The sequence below is a fragment of the Gastrolobium bilobum genome, unplaced genomic scaffold, assembly GCF_033153095.1.
Source record: "Gastrolobium bilobum isolate Gb01-03AN ecotype WA unplaced genomic scaffold, APGP_CSIRO_Gbil_v1 utg3766, whole genome shotgun sequence".
Lineage (NCBI taxonomy): Eukaryota > Viridiplantae > Streptophyta > Magnoliopsida > Fabales > Fabaceae > Gastrolobium > Gastrolobium bilobum.
This window is the reverse complement of record NW_026898390.1, coordinates 453,106-469,933: the sequence shown is the minus strand read 5'-3', so window position 1 is coordinate 469,933 and position 16,828 is coordinate 453,106. Positions and strand designations below refer to the sequence as shown.

The 16,828-nt window shown below is 33.5% G+C and overlaps 1 protein-coding gene and 2 non-coding genes across 3 annotated transcripts; 2 read left to right on the top strand and 1 right to left on the bottom strand.

The window, feature by feature from the left end:
* The first annotated feature begins 4,154 nt into the window (after nt 1-4,154).
* LOC133315704 (small nucleolar RNA R71) lies at nt 4,155-4,260 on the top strand. The gene has a single exon (XR_009752115.1). It is a non-coding gene; the product is annotated as a small nucleolar RNA R71 (small nucleolar RNA).
* A 3,763-nt stretch (nt 4,261-8,023) lies between these two features.
* TRNAQ-UUG (transfer RNA glutamine (anticodon UUG)) lies at nt 8,024-8,095 on the top strand. Its single transcript has one exon. It is a non-coding gene; the product is annotated as a tRNA-Gln (tRNA).
* Nucleotides 8,096-10,629: 2,534 nt separating this feature from the next.
* LOC133315677 (F-box protein SKP2B-like) lies at nt 10,630-14,034 on the bottom strand. The gene is made up of 5 exons (XM_061517347.1): nt 13,917-14,034; nt 13,084-13,381; nt 11,706-12,054; nt 11,475-11,616; nt 10,630-11,327 (listed from the first exon to the last, which is right to left on the bottom strand). Exons 2-5 carry the CDS (start codon nt 13,341-13,343, stop codon nt 10,963-10,965), a joined length of 1,116 nt encoding a protein of 371 aa, XP_061373331.1. The 5' UTR covers nt 13,344-13,381; nt 13,917-14,034; the 3' UTR covers nt 10,630-10,962.
* Between the last annotated feature and the right edge of the window lie 2,794 nt (nt 14,035-16,828).

The following is a 16,828-nucleotide window of genomic DNA, read 5'->3' as shown; positions in this document are numbered from 1 at the left end:
CGTGTGGGACTTGTGAGACGTCTAATTTTATAAACTGTGTCTATCAGGATTGTATTATGAGGTGATATTCTTATCTCCCAGTTATCCGTTAAACAACCGTTATTCTGTCTGTGAGACTCTGGCAGGAATGACACTTGTTGTCATATCCGGTTAGTCAATGGCCACTAGTAATGACTAATGGGCTTAAATAGTAGTTTTATGTTTTAGATTTACGCGTACTTAATATATCATGTGAATGCTTTTGGAAATATTTTCAGAAAATATTTTGAAAAAAGTTTACTCGTTTTTTTATAAGACGATTTCTTATTTAATAAAATTGAGTCTTCCGCTGTGTATGTTAAATATAATGTATGTTAACTACCGGAGTATGATGCTCTCCGACAAGTGTACCGATCGCACAAGTAATATAATGATAAGAAAAGTTTGTCTCCACAGGAATTGTGATCGTATATCAATTAATAGTCCTTTCAAGAATGGAGGAATTCAAAAGGGTTTGTTTGTGACAAATAATGTCGATTTGAGTAAAATTAAAAGTAAAGACTTATTTTTGGGATTTTTCTGTGATGAAGAATAAAATTGAAAATAACAATGAGAATTGATTTGTGAAAAAATGAGAAAAGCATTGTAGCTAGAGTGCACTCACCATATGATCCCCACTTCTTACTTTGGATTGATTTAAGAATACTTATTTATATAAATACTCAGATAATTATTATCTAAATATATTTATAGTTAACCCTCAATTCCTTGCAAGGTTAACCCTTTAATCCCAATTGGAACCCCAATTCCTTGCAATGTTCCTCATGGCATTAAGCAATGAACTCAATAATTTAAGCATCCGCAATTAAATACACATCTATTCCTAGCATGCATATAAATTGTTATCCTACCCCCTTTCAAGATCAAAACCCCAATATTCCTATCTAGGATTCTAACCCTCAAACTATCATCAACTATTAGGTTGATCAAGTCTAACAAAGAAGATATAAAATACGCACAGGGTATAGATAAAGACAATTATAGAAATGAAGAATTATAAACCAATCCGTCGTAACAACGGTTCACATAAGGTTTGTGACCCTAACTACAATAAAGAGTACTAGCCAACCATAATCATGGCTAAAAATCCAATATTCAATAAAAACATAAAATAAAAGAGAAGATGAAGAAGAACTTGATCTCCAGAATCCTCTCGGAGCACCATCGTCGTCTCACTTCAATAGAATAGGTCTGCATCTTTTATTCTGTCATGAGGATCCTATTTATAAGTCTCTTTCATTCTTCCAAAATTACCCCCAGACAACACGGTGTAATTTTTCCCACAACCCGGCGCCAGTTGGCGCCGGTTTGGCGCAAGTTGGCGCCACGTCACTACCTGAATGGAAAAGTCGAGACAATTTTCTCGGAAAGTGGCGCCAGTTGGCGCCACTAGGCGCCATGACACTTACACAAAATGGTTCTCCAAAAGTGGCGCTACCCAGCTTCATTTGGGCGCTAGTTGGCTTGGTTTTGGCATTAGGTGGCGCCATGCCACTGTTGACTTGTATTTCTTAGGAAATTGGCGCCAGTTGGCGCCATTTACAAAGTTCCGGTGTAAAATTCGTAAAATGGCGCGAGTCTGTGTCAGTGTGGTGCCGGTCCGCGCCATGTTGCTGGAAATTGTACTGTGATACACCCATATGGAGTCGCGTCAACAAGCTTTTTATAATTTGTAATTTTCACTCCTTTTTTCCTGTATAAACACAACCAATAGGTGAGAAATATTATTGACATAGACAGAATCAATATAATAAGCAAATATGTATATAAGTTGCTCTTTTATGACTCGATTCTTATCAATTTTAACACAAAAAACTACACCTGCTAGAGGCACATCAAATCATTCCCAGATTTAAACGTTGCTGTCCCCAACAATGTACAAGACTCAATTCAAGAAATACTCAATTATTCCAACATAACATCACACAGACAATCAATAGATCACTGTGATAAGCATGACTGAATCAATGCAAAGAACTCCTAACAATGTCTTCTATTCTCAGGAAAATATCAGAATCTAGCTTGAACACCCCTCACCAAGATAAACATATAACGCTCAGCACTCAAGTGTTTGGGGGAGTAACAATCAATCAATCCATCATAGCAATAACACTACCATAAGCTTGATCATATTCTCAAGTTCCTAAAGATAAGGAACATTAACACATGCACAATTGATCAAAAGGACTTCTCATGGATATAATTTGGCCAGGCTTAAGGGTAGGAGTTTATGGGAAGTAGCTAAAATTGTGAGTTGAGATTGAAATACAGATATATTCTTGAAAACAATCGAATCTCAAACAAATTTCAGCTCCAAAATTTCAAAGATAAGGGGTCCATCCCTTTTATTTTCCACCTTCTTTTCTTTTTCTTTTCTTTTCTTTTCTTTTTTTACATTGTTATAGACCTTTTCTAGAGTTTGAGGAAGTTCCTTCAATTCCAATTTTGAGGTACCATCTTCTTTGTAATCATCTTCTTTTTCAAGAACCTCAACTGCTACATTTTTTTCTTCCTTTAAGACTTCAAGACTAAAACAATCGTCTTTGTGAGAATAATGTTTTATAGAATCAAAAACGTTAATGGTAACGGTCTCATCATTCATTCTTAGCTCGAGCCTCCCGTTTTCAACATCAATCATTGCACGAGATGTAGCTAAGAAAGGTCTACCCAGCAAAAGAGGCATCTCAATTCCCCCTTCCATGTCCAACACCACAAAATCCGCAGGAAAGATGAACTTGTCCACCTTCACAAGAACATCTTTCATTATTCCACTAGGCTTCCTTAAAGACTTATCAGCAAGTTGAAGAGATGCCAAAGTAGGATTCAACTCGGTGATCCCCAAGGATTTACAAACAGAAAGGGGCATCAAATTAATGCTAGCCCCAAGATCGCATAATGCTCTGCCAATTTTAGTGTTCCCAATTTCAATAGGAATATTGAAACTCCCAGGATCACGAAGCTTAGGAGGAAATTTCCTTGTAATGATGGCACTGCACTCCTCAGTAAGTGCTACAGTTTGGCACTCTTGCAACTTGTGCTTTCTTGACAACAAATCCTTCATGAACTTGGCATAATTTGGCATGCTAGCCAAGGCTTCAGCAAAATGGATATTTATATGCAACTTCTTGAAGATATCAAGAAATTTTCCATACTGTTGCTTCTGAGCATCCTTCTTGAATATTCCAGGATAAGGTGCCATGGCTCTCACATATTTAGGACTCAGCTCAAATTTCTTCTTTTCAACTGGCTTATCCACTTCAGCAGGTCTTTCAATTTCTTTTTCTTTTTCAGGCTCACCTGCAGTATCTAGCTTCTTTTCAACTTCAGGAGATGGAAGTACTTTACCGCTTCTAATTGTGATGGCCATACAATCTTCCTTCGGATTGGTAACTGTGTTACGAGGGAAGGTACCTAGAGTTCTATCAGATATTTGTTTTGCCAGTTGGCCAATTTGATTCTCCAAATTTTTTATAGAAGCTTGTGTGTTCTTGGTATTGGCCCTTGTCTCCTCCATGAAAGCACTAGAGTGTTGAGCCATTTGTCCAACTAACCTCTCCAAATTAGAAGGTTCCTTGGGTTGGATTGGTGGAGGCTGCAAGTAGTTGTTTGAATTGAAATCAAGACCCGTGCCTTGAATCTTCCATTGATAATTACTACCTCCAGGAGCAAATTTTTGACCTCTTTGAACATTTTGTTGCTAAGGTCTCTGATCATACCAAATGCCATTCACTTGCATTTGTTGAGGTGAATCAGAAGGCATCAAAGGACATTCATTAGACTTATGATTGTCTTGGCAATATTCACACACAACAGTAGCAGCTTTAGTCTGAATACCAGCAAGCTGCATCTTGTCAAGCCTTGAGGTCAAGTTTGCTATCTGCTGAGAAAATAATTTGTTTTCAGCTAGCATCGCATCATTACCTTCCAGATGAAGCATACCTCTCCTAGGCTTTGCTGACAACATTTCATTTTCATTGGCAGCCATCCTCTCGATCAACTCAAGAGTCTCATTTGCTCTTAGGGATTTGATCGTGCCACCCGCTGCACCATTCAACACCATCCTCACCTCAGGTTTGCAACCATTGAAAAAGATTCTCACCTGATTACCAGCAGTCAAGTTATACTAAGGACACCTCCTCATTAGATCCTTGAATCTGTTCCATGCTCCACACATAGTTTCACCCTCTAGCTGAGTGAAATTGGTGATATCATTCACCATCTGGTTGTACCTCTCCATCGAGAAGAACTCAGCAAAGAACTTCTCAGACAGATCATCCCATGTAGAAATGCTTGCTGCAGGCTGCCTTTCCAACCAACTAAGAGCCTTTCCCTTAAGAGCAAAAGGGAACAACCTCAACCAGATTGCATCATTAGACACTTGAGGGTGTTTGGTTGAGTCACATATCCTCAAGAATCTGTCAATAAATCGGTGGGGGATCTTCACTCTCCTATCCTCCAAACTGAGCTCTCTCCACCAATTGAATATGAGAGGACTTGAGCTCCCAATTGTTGGCAATATTTGGCTGAACAATACTCGCATTGGGCCTGTTGAATGTTGGAGTCAGAATGGTATCCATGAACTGATTGTCCGCTTCATTGTTTGCTGCCATCTTGTGTGCTTCTTCAGGCAGAATTCCTAACTCGTTGAATGCAAGCTTCTTCGGAGCAAGTTTTCTGTTCCTCTTGTCTATTTTTGTAATCTCCAATTCAAGTGGAAATTCTGGCTCTTTACCTCGCATACAACTCAGAAAAGAGATTAGTAGCACTGTTCAAGAATCACAGAGAAATCAAAAATAAAATAAAACAAAAATCCAATCTTAAAAATCAAAATTAATTGATATAAGAAACGTCAATCCTCGATAACGGCACCAAAAACTTGATGCTCTCCGGAAAGTGTACCGATCGCACAAGTAATATAATGATAAGAAAAGTTCGTCTCCACAGGGATTGTGATCGTATATCAATTAATATTCCTTTCAAGAATGGAGGAATTCAAAAGGGTTTGTTTATGACAAATAATGTCGATTTGAGTAAAATTAAAAGTAAAGACTTATTTTTGGGATTTTTCTGCGATGAAGAATAAAATTGAAAATAAAAATGAGAATTGATTTGTGAAAATATGAGAAAAGCATTGTAGCTAGAGTGCACTCACCATATGATCCTCACTTCTTACTTTGGATTGATTTAAGAATACTTATTTATATAAATACTCAGATAATTATTATCTATAAATATTAATAGTTAACCATCAATTCCTTGCAAGGTTAACCCTTTAATCCCAATTGGAACCCCAATTTCTTGCAATGTTCCTCATGGCAATAAGCAATGAACTCAATAATTTAAGCATCCGCAATTAAATACACATATATTCCTAGCATGCATATAAATTATTATCCTACCCCCTTTCAAGATCAAAACCCCAATATCCCTATCTAGGGTTTTAACCTTCAAACTATCATCAACTATTAGATTGATCAAGTCTAACAAAGAAGATATAAAATACGCACAGGGTAGAGATAAAGACAATTATATAAATGAAGAATTATAAACCAATTTGTCGTAACAAGGGTTCACATAAGGTTTGTGACCTAACTACAATAAAGAGTACTAGCCAACCATAATCATGGCTAAAAATCCAATATTCAATAAAAACATAAAATAAAAGAGAAGATGAAGAAGAACTTGATCTCCAGAATCCTCTCGGAACACCACCGTCGTCTCAATTCAATAGAATAGGTCTGCATCTTTTATTCTGTCATGAGGATCCTATTTATAAGTCTCTTTCATTCTTCCAAAATTACCCCCAGACAACACGGTGTAATTTTTTCCACAACCTGGCGCCGGTTTGGCGCAAGTTGGCGCCGCGCCACTGCCTAAATGGAAAAGTCGGGACAATTTTCTCGGAAAGTGGCACCAGTTGGCGCCATGACACTTACACAAAATGGTTCTCCAAAAGTGGCGTTACCCAGCTTCATTTGGGCGCTAGTTGGCTTGGTTTTGGCACTAGGTGGCGCCATGCCACTGTTGACTTGTATTTCTTAGGAAATTGGCGCCAGTTGGCGCCACTTGCAAAGTTCCGGTGTAAAATTCGTAAACTGGCGCGGGTTCGCGTCAGTGTGGTGCCGGTCCGCACCATGTTGCTGGAAATTGTACTGTGATACACTCGTGTGGAGTCGCGTCAACAGGCTTTTTATAATTTATAATTTCCACTCCTTTTTTTCTGTATAAACACAACCAATAGGTGAGAAATATTATTGACATAGACAGAATCAATATAAGAAGCAAATATGTATATAAGTTGCTCTTTTATGACTCGATTCTTATCAATTTTAACACAGAAAACTACACCTGCTTGAGGCACATCAAAGTACTACGGGGTGTTACACATAAACCACCAAAACCACAATATCCCTACAATATCTCTACCCATGACCTATGAACTTGACCCGCAAAACATTTCAAATCCCATTACGTATAGTTATCATCAAAACCCAAAATTAAGATATTATTTCACATAGAAGCCTCTATCCACGAACCACCATTCCGCCTCTAATATATGTAAATCCAATTTTGTAATTTTATTAAATTGTTCCTAATAGGCGTTTTTTAAAACATTTTCATGTGGAATGTTTTTTAATGTTAATTATGATAATTTGTGATTGAAATATATATTTTTGAATTACTATATGTAATAACTTATTATTGAGTTATATATTTTTATAGTGTTGTTTATAACAATTTATGGTTGGTTTATATATTTTTGGAGTGTTATTTGTAATAATTTACGATTGATTTATGTATTTTTGAATATTATTTATAATAATTTGTGACTAAATTTTATATTTTAGAGTGTTGTTTGATTGAACAATTATTATCACTATTATTATATTATAATTATTATTATTATTATTTAGGATTTGTTAAAATCTTTTAAAGCACAAAGCAAAAGTTTATGAATGATTTCTTTTTTAGAAAAAATTAATATCTATTCTCAATGGGTTAAAATTAAAGAACTTAATCTAACAAATTAAAATTTGCAACTTTTTATAAACAAAAGCATGACATACATAAGGGTATAACATTTTTGTTTTTGTTGTAGAAATTTTTTCTATCATACTCATATAAAAGTGAGTGGACCCAATAAAATTTTGATCTCTTTTCTTTACAATGAGATCCACTCAATTTTTTTATAAGTATGACGAAAAAATTTCTACACATAAATATTTTTCTTAATTCATAAATTAGAACAAGCAATATACCCCGTGGAAGACACATACTAAAGTCATTTGTCCTTTTTATTTAGGGTTTTGCATCTATCATTTAACATGACCACAACAATTTTCCTACACACATAACATTTTGTGGGACCCGCAATTTTTAAAATCAAAAAAAAAAAAAATCTCCGACACGCAAAACGAATCTCTATAACATAACACAATCACTTTTCCTACAACATAACTCTTATAAAACCCTTTTATTTATCCCCTTCCTTTTTTTTAAATTAAAAATTGACATTTAAGGTTTTTTTTAAAATAACAACACTTTTCTCTTACTTATTAATTTTTTAATAATTCTTTTCAATTAGATGAGTTAAAAATAAGTTATTTGATTCTTGTTGAAGCACGTCATTGACTTTTCTATGGTGTAAATAGCCACATTGGGAGAGCTGCCCACTGTAGGTCCAACAGTACTCAAACTAATAGATATATCCAAAAAGAGCTATTTCAAATCACAAATGACCTTTAAGTGTTATTTAATTCAATTAAAAACAATATAGTCGTGAAAAAACAGTTTTGATATAAATGATTATCCCCATAAATAATATTTATTTCATGAAAAAATAAATTTTCTACAGTTATTTACTACTGTTTGATTTGCACTGGAAAACAGAAGTTATTTTAAAAAAAAATAAATAAATTTGAAAATACAATGCAATAGCTTTCTAATTATTTATATATTTTGCGGTTAGTCATACATCAGAACTGGTTCTATGGTGTAGTGGTTAGCACTCTGGACTTTGAATCCAGCGACCTGGGTTCGACTCCCGGTAGGACCTTTTTAGGTTTTTTATGTTATTTTACTAAAAATATTTGATGTGGATGATCAAAATTCAAGAGCCATATCAGAGAAACAAGTGATCCCCTATTGTTGATGAACAATCATGTTTTATGCTTATATAATACGGAAATACTACTTTCATTTTACATAGTTATCTCCTTTTTCCTCACTTCAAAAATCGTGCCCTCTCATGTTACATGAGAGTAATATTACTCTATATATGAAAACGTTTCATTATTATCCACTTACACGTGGAATAACTCTTGGCCGACACTCAAATCTTCCCGTGAATTCCACGTCTCTTTTCCTTTTTAGTCCTTTGATAAGTTGACAAAATTAGAATTCCATAGTAACGTCTAATTTGGATTTGGATTAGTTTAGAACGCTCTGGATCAATACTAAAAAAGAGTTAATAAGAAGCTTTACATCGCAATCATTTAATGATATTGTGAAGGAAAAATAATAGACAGATAATATGTTTATAAAAATTAATAATATTAATTAGGGATGGATAGAGGGGACCAAGCAAGAGCTTTCGTCGCCAAACCATGGTTCAATTTTTTTAGTATAGGTAGTATAATTTTATGTAAAATAAAAGAGAGTCATTTTTTAATGTTTTGTTAGCTTACATTATTAATTATTTAATTATAATTGTATTTAACGACTCGTGTAAATGATAAATTAGGATCATTATTTACCATCAATAATTAATAGGGTAAAGTATTTCTCAAATAATTGGAGATAAGTTATTTTTAGTAATTTTTAAAACTACATCGTTTTGAATTAATGAAATGTGTTTTTATAATTTTGTTTATTTTTTATATTATAAATTTTGATGACTGGCCACTAGAATAAACATTTCTTCGTTCATTGGAGATAAGATATCTCCAGTGATCTCAAAACTACGTCGTTTTGAATTAATGAAAGGTGTTTCTATAATTTCATTTATTTTCTTATAATATAAATTTTATCAAAACATCATTTATTAATTAAAAGCAATATAGTTTTAAATGTCCCTGGAGATAACTTATCTCCAATAACTGGAAAAAAAATACTTTAGCCTAATTAATAATAAGAATAAAACGAATATAATTCTAGATCTAGGCAGCAATGAGTTTTTATTTTTATTTTTTACATACCAAACAACGTCTTTTTACGTGTAAATGTGTATATTTTTTTCAACAAAAAAAAGATGCAATGACCTCTCTGACCTTTCTAACTCGGAAATCATGGATTCAACCGGTAGATTTTAGGTGTCAAAGAGATCAACATACATATAAGATTTAACTACTGACCTCTATCCTCAAAGAGAAAGGTCAATGACCTGGTGGGATCGACCTGAGAATAGGGCAAGGTTTTAAAACTGGTAATGCAACAAAGATTCTTCATCTCGTCTCTCTGGTGTCAGGCTACTTGACACAAAAGCAGACAAGTCTCCTTTTGTTCTTGATGCTAAATGGAAGAAGAAATATTAACGTCACAGAACAGGGAACATAATATTTTGAGGCATCATAATTGGGTTTGAATTTTTTTTTTAATTCTCCTATAATTAATCCAATTAAGTTATAACATATAATTATAACGAAGAAACTACCGTTAAATACATCAGTGTTTTTTAGAAAAACAAAATTATTCTCTTACGCCCTTGCTCAATCAGCCAATCTATTGTTAGCATAGGCCAACAAAATTCTACAGCCGACCAGAATGGCAAAACCATTGTTTGCTCAAACAATAGTTTAAGCAATTTTTTTTTAATTTTTTTTTTTTTTTCCATAATTTCAATTTTCAATGAATAAACTGTTCACAAGATAGTCAAACTTATTTTATTTTTCTCTTTTTCACCAGTACATGATTTCTTCTTTGCAATTTGCTTTAGCTTAGCATCTTAGTCAAAAGCTAACTCAATCTTAGTTTTCTCGGACGGAAGTTTGGGATGTACAAAATAATCAAAAAATTGGATTGAATCATGAAACGAACCGCTCTTAAAATAATCAATTTTTAAAAATCAATTCATGAACCGAACCAATTTTTAAAGAACCAGTTCATGAACTGAACCGATTTTTAAAACCAGCTTAAGAACCGAACCAGTTTTTGCATCGAACCGAACTATTTCTGAACCAAACCGTTTTCAAACCGAACAAAATTAATTTTTATAACTTTATTTTTTAAATGTTTAATTTTTTTTTCTTTTCAAAAGATAATCAACCCAAACCGGTTGGTTCCGAACCGTTTTCAACCAAACCAAACTACTTCCGAACCAAATCAGTTTTTAACCAAACCGAACTATTTAAACCAATTCAGTTCAATTTTTAAAAAAATCCACTTCAATTCGAACCACATCCCTAATTGAAGGGATGCACGGACACAGAAAAATATCATGTGCACATCCTTCATAAAACCATACAATAATTAAAGGGTTTATTATCTATCATTTAACATGATCACAAAAAATTTCCTACACACACAATATTTTGTGGAGCCCGCAGCAAAAAAAAAAAAAAAAACTTCAGCACGCAAAACGAATCTCTATAACATAACACAATCACTTTTCCTACGAAATAGTTTTAGTCCAGGTCTTTCCATAAATTTATATAGCTGACACCGAACAAACCAGTTTTTTGTGTCCAAGCTTCACATATTAGGAGATTAAAACAAAACAAATTACAAGACACAAGTTCAAGATGTTCTACATAATCTACAGGATTTCAACAACAAAAGGCTGTGCTCATTTGCAGCTCAAGTCTCTTATATAGCTCAACACAGTCATATAATATCTGCAAGGGAGGGAATTACATTTATTTCACTTCTCTGAGCCGTTCAAGAGCACTTCCTCGAAGTGAGTGTCTTCTACACCAAAGCATGTGCTTAATGAGCTGGATAAGGGAAAGTGCTGATTCCACGGTGTGCATGGACAGCACATGCACAATGCACAGATGTTAAATTGAGACAGCCACTCATGATGAGTGAATGCCTCCCTGAGCATGTGTGAAGAGAAGGGAATGAGTCACACACGGCCTGAACAGCAGAAGGGGTGAGTGATGTGCATTGGCTAATGTTCAAAGTCCTTAGCCCTTCTTCATCATTTCCTCCTTTCACAGATCCCCACATCCTGTTGTTCACTTTGCTTTGTGCCAATGAATACATTGCTCTGTCCGTGATATTTTTACAGTAGTACAAGCCAAGGGACCTTAGATGGGGGCATCTGTTTGCCAAAGCAATCACACTATCATCTGCAATAACAACATCAAAGTCTTAATTGCACTGATCATTGAGACATAACAGCATTCAAACCATATTAGATGAGTTTGAACTAGTGCATTACAATTTAGATATTCCTATTTTCCAGATTTAAATTATTGAAATTTTGAATAAAATACCTGTTATACGGACACAGCCACACAAGTCAACTGTTCTAAGATCAGGACACCCGTGTGCTAAACTCATAACTCCAACATCTCCAACATTATCACACCATCCAAGGTTCAAAGACTGTAACTGATTGCAGCATTGTCCAATAGCCTGTGTTTCATTTAGTTATTGGGTTATGACTCGAAGCCATATTAATTCTAATATGATTATGAGAACAGACTAATCTACCACAACCATACCTGTAAAGCAGTATCAGATGCTGTTTTAACACATCCACAGAGATTAAGAACTATCAGTTTTCTGCAGAAACTGGCAAGGTAAGCCAGAGCAGTATCACTAAATGCTGAACACCCACTGATGTTTAGTTTTGTAAGATCACGACAACCAAGGGCTATAGCATACAGTGAACGATCAGTAAGCTTGAAACTTTTGCTGAGGTCCAGAATCTGCAAGTCATGACAGCAATTTGCAATAGTCTCAACAGCATTATCCTCTAGTTGAGGCATGTCTTGACGAAGGATTAGAGTTTGCAATTTTGTGAATTTAGGAACAAGAGATAGGACCAAGTTATTCATGTTCTTGCTACACCTGAAGACAGAGAGGAATGACATAATCCTGTTATTACTAAGTTACACAAAAATCCACAATAATGCAAAAAAAAAATAAAAGAAAAAATACATCAGTTTCTCTTCCCAAAATGGGGCTTACAAGCACTTCATACCACTGAACCAAAATAAGTATTCTGCAAAACCACTACTTTATGAAGATTTCTCAGAAGAGTGCCAAGTTTGGGGGTAAGGGCAAATGAAGGAATTTTATGTTTATGAAAAAGATTTAGTCACCATACAAAAAAGTCAAATACCAAATTGACATCAAAGTTAAAACTGGTAAGACATGATATCCAAGAAACATTATTAATATTAAAGAATTCGTAGATTATTCAAGAAATGTAATTCTAGGGGAAGCCAATTTCAGAAGTTCAAAGGAGGAAACAAAATATAAAAACAAAAACGGCATCAGCAAAAGAAAACACACACGCACACAACAGTTGTATCTTTCAATTCGTTGGGGGCAAGACAATTAACATAAGTTATCCGGTTCAGACAGCCTCTGTTTTTCACAGCTTAACAGTACAGTCCCAAGAACACCTTGGCAAATATTAACTTGGCTTACCAAGTTAAAAAACCTTGTATAACACCATGTTACATATAATCTCATCAGAAAATCCCAGCTCATTCTTAAATAATTGAAATTATGTCATTTCTACTGACATTGCTATCAAACAAGCGAATTCTCCAACCCCCTAAACAAAGGAAGCAATACAGCTTTATGCCAAGCAGAAGAAGACACGAAACAAATACTTTAAATCCGAATGAATAGGTTGCTACCTCTCTAATCTAGACTAACCCATGGATTCATGATAAAAGTATGTAAAAAACATGGTTCCAGCATCAGGAATTGTAGCATAGCACAATCAATTCACACAAAGGAACCAGGAAAACTTCATTAGAATCCCAAATTGGAGAGAAATAGAAAAGGATCATGGATCGACCATGTCAAGTTCTCGTGGCCTACAAAAGCATACATACATAGCCTTAAGAGAGAAGAGTAATATACCAAGAGAGTGATAAACGGGCAAGGCCAAAGTAAATTGCATCTCTCCAGCCACGACAAACTCCTGAAGCTTTGATCACAGTCTGATCATCCACAAGCGACAAAATTTGCATCAAAAGCTCCACAGGAATATCCTTCCATTCGGTGATAACCCCAGCCTTCATTTTCCCTCCTTTCTCACTGTTCCCGCTATCAGCATCCATCATGAGCTTCTCAAAGCACAAGTTAAAGTCCTCAGTCCTCAGGCTATCCTTGCCAACCATTTCAATTTCAGTCCAACAAAAAGCATAAACTTTCACAGCTGTCGGAAAAGGAAAAACGGATAAGAAAGAGCAAATTCCAAGTGTTGGGGTCTCAGGAAAACAACTTGTAGCAAAACGATAATCACCACAAACAAAGAAAAATCCATGTGTCCAAGGCCCCTCCAAGGCAATTAATTAGCAAAGAAAGCAACAGAAAGATATTTACAATTATAATACAGAGAAAATAAAATAAAAAAAATAAAAGGGTCTAATCTTATAAGGAGGATTCTGCACTTACATAAATACCCACCAAATGTTTCTCAATTACATGATTAAGACTTTGCAAAAAGTTTCAAACTTGGCACAAACGGTGCAGCAGAAACAGGTCATAAGAATGATGATCAAAAAGCCTCTTTTTATCAAATTTGGCACACATAAAATAGAAATCAAGAAACTGAAATCATAAGGGGGAAAGAAGAAGGAAGAAATCAGAAACGAAACTGGGCAAAATAAAAATCAAAACTTTTTCCTCTGATCAACAAATAGTAACAGCAGAAAACCAAGGTATGATAGAGCTATGAATGTGATCATTACCTCTGTAGCTAAAAGGATAGGAACAAAACCAATATATTTGCCCCTTTTTTCGCCTCTTTTTTTCAACAGAGAAGCTTGGTTGTGCTTCTCTGAAATATGAAGTATGAGGAGAAAGAGTCCATATATGAAGAAGGGGGTAGAAAATGAGGGAGGAATGGAAACAAAGGTAAGAGATGTGTACGCTGCCACGTGTAATCATGATCAATGGGGAAGTGACAGGTTAAGTGGGTCCCAAGTAAAGTTCTCTACTTTGATGAGAATGGAGGTCAGCACTCGTAAGACTAGTAAAAGAAGAAAAGAATGAGAGGAGGAAAAGAAAAGGAAATTCTTTTATTTCTTTTCTGGAATTGAAAATTAAAATTAATGATTGTTGATATAAAAAAGGGGAGAGAAAAAAAGGAAGGAAGGAGAGTGGAGAGGAAATGGAATAAAGGTAATTGAAATTAGGAGGGGTGTGTGTAGAAGCTTCTGTGTGTACAAAAACGAAACCGCCTCAAAAAGCAGAAAATGCTTGGTTTTGCTAAGCATCTGAGCATCAAGCAATTCAAGGACATGATGACGACATGAGGAATGGGAGAGACAGAAGAGAAAACAGTATTTGCTTGCCGTAACGCTATCACTTTGGATTGATTTTTGTGCCTTCAATTGATAATGGTAATCCTCAGTCTGATTCTGATCCTACATCACAATCACAATTACACACAAGGATGGAGGTCACCTCTCTAATTATTAGTTAATCAATCTCTAATCAAATTAAGAAGTGGCTATACAGGTGGTTATTATGTCTAAACATAACATCAGGTCCATGTTTATAATTTCTCAATTCAACAGTGTGATTGGTTTAGCTCATATTTTAACAAAATATTTCAGCATAAAAAAAAAAACTATATTTTGTAATAGTACGATATCATGCCTTGACAGAATCTAAATACAACGTTTTACTGAATCTCAAATAGGTATTAGATTACGGAGTTTTATTTTCTTATCTTGTTAGAAATAAATATTTTTTATTGACATAAAGCCCATCAGACATTTAAAATAAATAAATATGGTAGCACAATTTTTTATATGAGAAGAGCATGAAATAATTATCTTATGTAAAATGAGAGAATGATTTTTCTTAGATTATTAAGTCAAAAAATTTATTTCAAAAATTTATAATTTTAAATTTTGTGTTAATTAATTAGAATACACGAGGGACAACAACTTCTAAAGAATCATAAAAATAACCAAAATATAAAAAAAACACAAAAGTATTGTGAAAAAATTATTATTAATTATATTACATTATTAATTAGAGGCGGGAGAAATTATTTAAATGTATTTAAAAAAAAATTGATAGCTCGTTCGTATTTGGTGGCATTTTAATTTCTTTTGCCGTAAGTCGTAACAAGAAGGCATTTGGCACGAAAGAGCGTTCGACCCCTTATTTGGCAGTGGCGTATTGGAATATACATCCAGTCACGTGTTTTAAGCTTGATGCAAAATAATTGATTTTGATGCAATTGTTTAATGCGTATCCGTTAATATAGGTGCATGTCCATTGTGGAGGTTGATCAAGTAGTTATTGAAGAAATGTATCTATGATTTCCAAAAAGAAAAAAGAAAAAGAAATATATCTATTTGGATACCTCTTAAATGCAGCTAAAACTAATGATGCATCCATCCATCAGATAATCATTGATCGTGAAATTTTTTATATCTATAACCTAATGAAGAGGTTATGGTGTAAAATTTATTTACAAGCCTAGAGCTAAAAAAAATTGTTTGAAAGACCTTATTACCATTTTTTATTATTTAATAAAACATCCTACATTTCATAAGTTATATATATATAAAGTATAAATCTATATTGGTATAATAATAATAATAATAATAATAAATGATTTCATCCGTTGATTTAATTATATTTAATCACTTTGATTTATTGATTATGTAAGATTTTTTTTTTGGTAAGGTATGTAAGATGTTAACTACAAATGAAATCAATAATTAAATAGAAAATCTTTTTTTTTTTTTGTAAATAAAATTGAAAATCTTTCACCGATATAAAATAACCATGTATCCTAATTAGCTTATCCTTAGGTTGCAATTGATAAAATTATGATTAGGATTTCGAAGCTATTTTTATCCATGTTTTGGAAATTAGATAATTATAAGAATAAGGGCATGTTTGATTGTGTTCTGATTTTTTTTTTCTTAAAACTTTTTGTATAATAGTTATTTTCTATATATTTTTTTGTTTTGAAAGTTAAAATTCAAAAAAAAAAAGGTACTCAAATGTATTCTTTAAATTTGATTTTAAAAAAAAAACAATTACAATTTTTAATATATATTTTTTTACAAAATAAGGCTTACTAAACGGGGTTTTTTTTATTTTTTTTCAAAAAATCAAAAAATTATTTTACAAAACACTTATCAAACAAGTCCTCGTTTGTATTGACTTTTTAAGAAAATTCTTTTTATCACTTTCTTATTTTAAAAGTATTTTCTATAAAAGTTATAGCTATTTAGATTTTTTTAAAAATATTTGATTTTTGAAAAAGAATATTTGGCTTTAGACTTCTGCTTTTTTTAAAAGCTAAAATTTTTAGTTTTCGAAAAAAGAAATTTTTTGACTTTTTTATGACTTCTGCTTTTTTTAAAAGCAAGCATCCTAACAAACTTTTCTCAAAAAGTACCTTTTTTTAAAAAATAATAATAATTTTTGAAAAAAAAAAACTCATCCTCTAAATCTCTGTACTTTGGTCATTGTGCAAATATTTCGTCGTCTCTAGGAGACTAGGACGATTTCCATAAGGGCTTTCAATCCCTCGTGCAACAGAAAAGTCGGACATTTTTTTGCAGATTCATCGATACTTGTGATGTTTATTTTTTTATTTTGTTTTTGAAAAACCAACAATGGGGCCCAT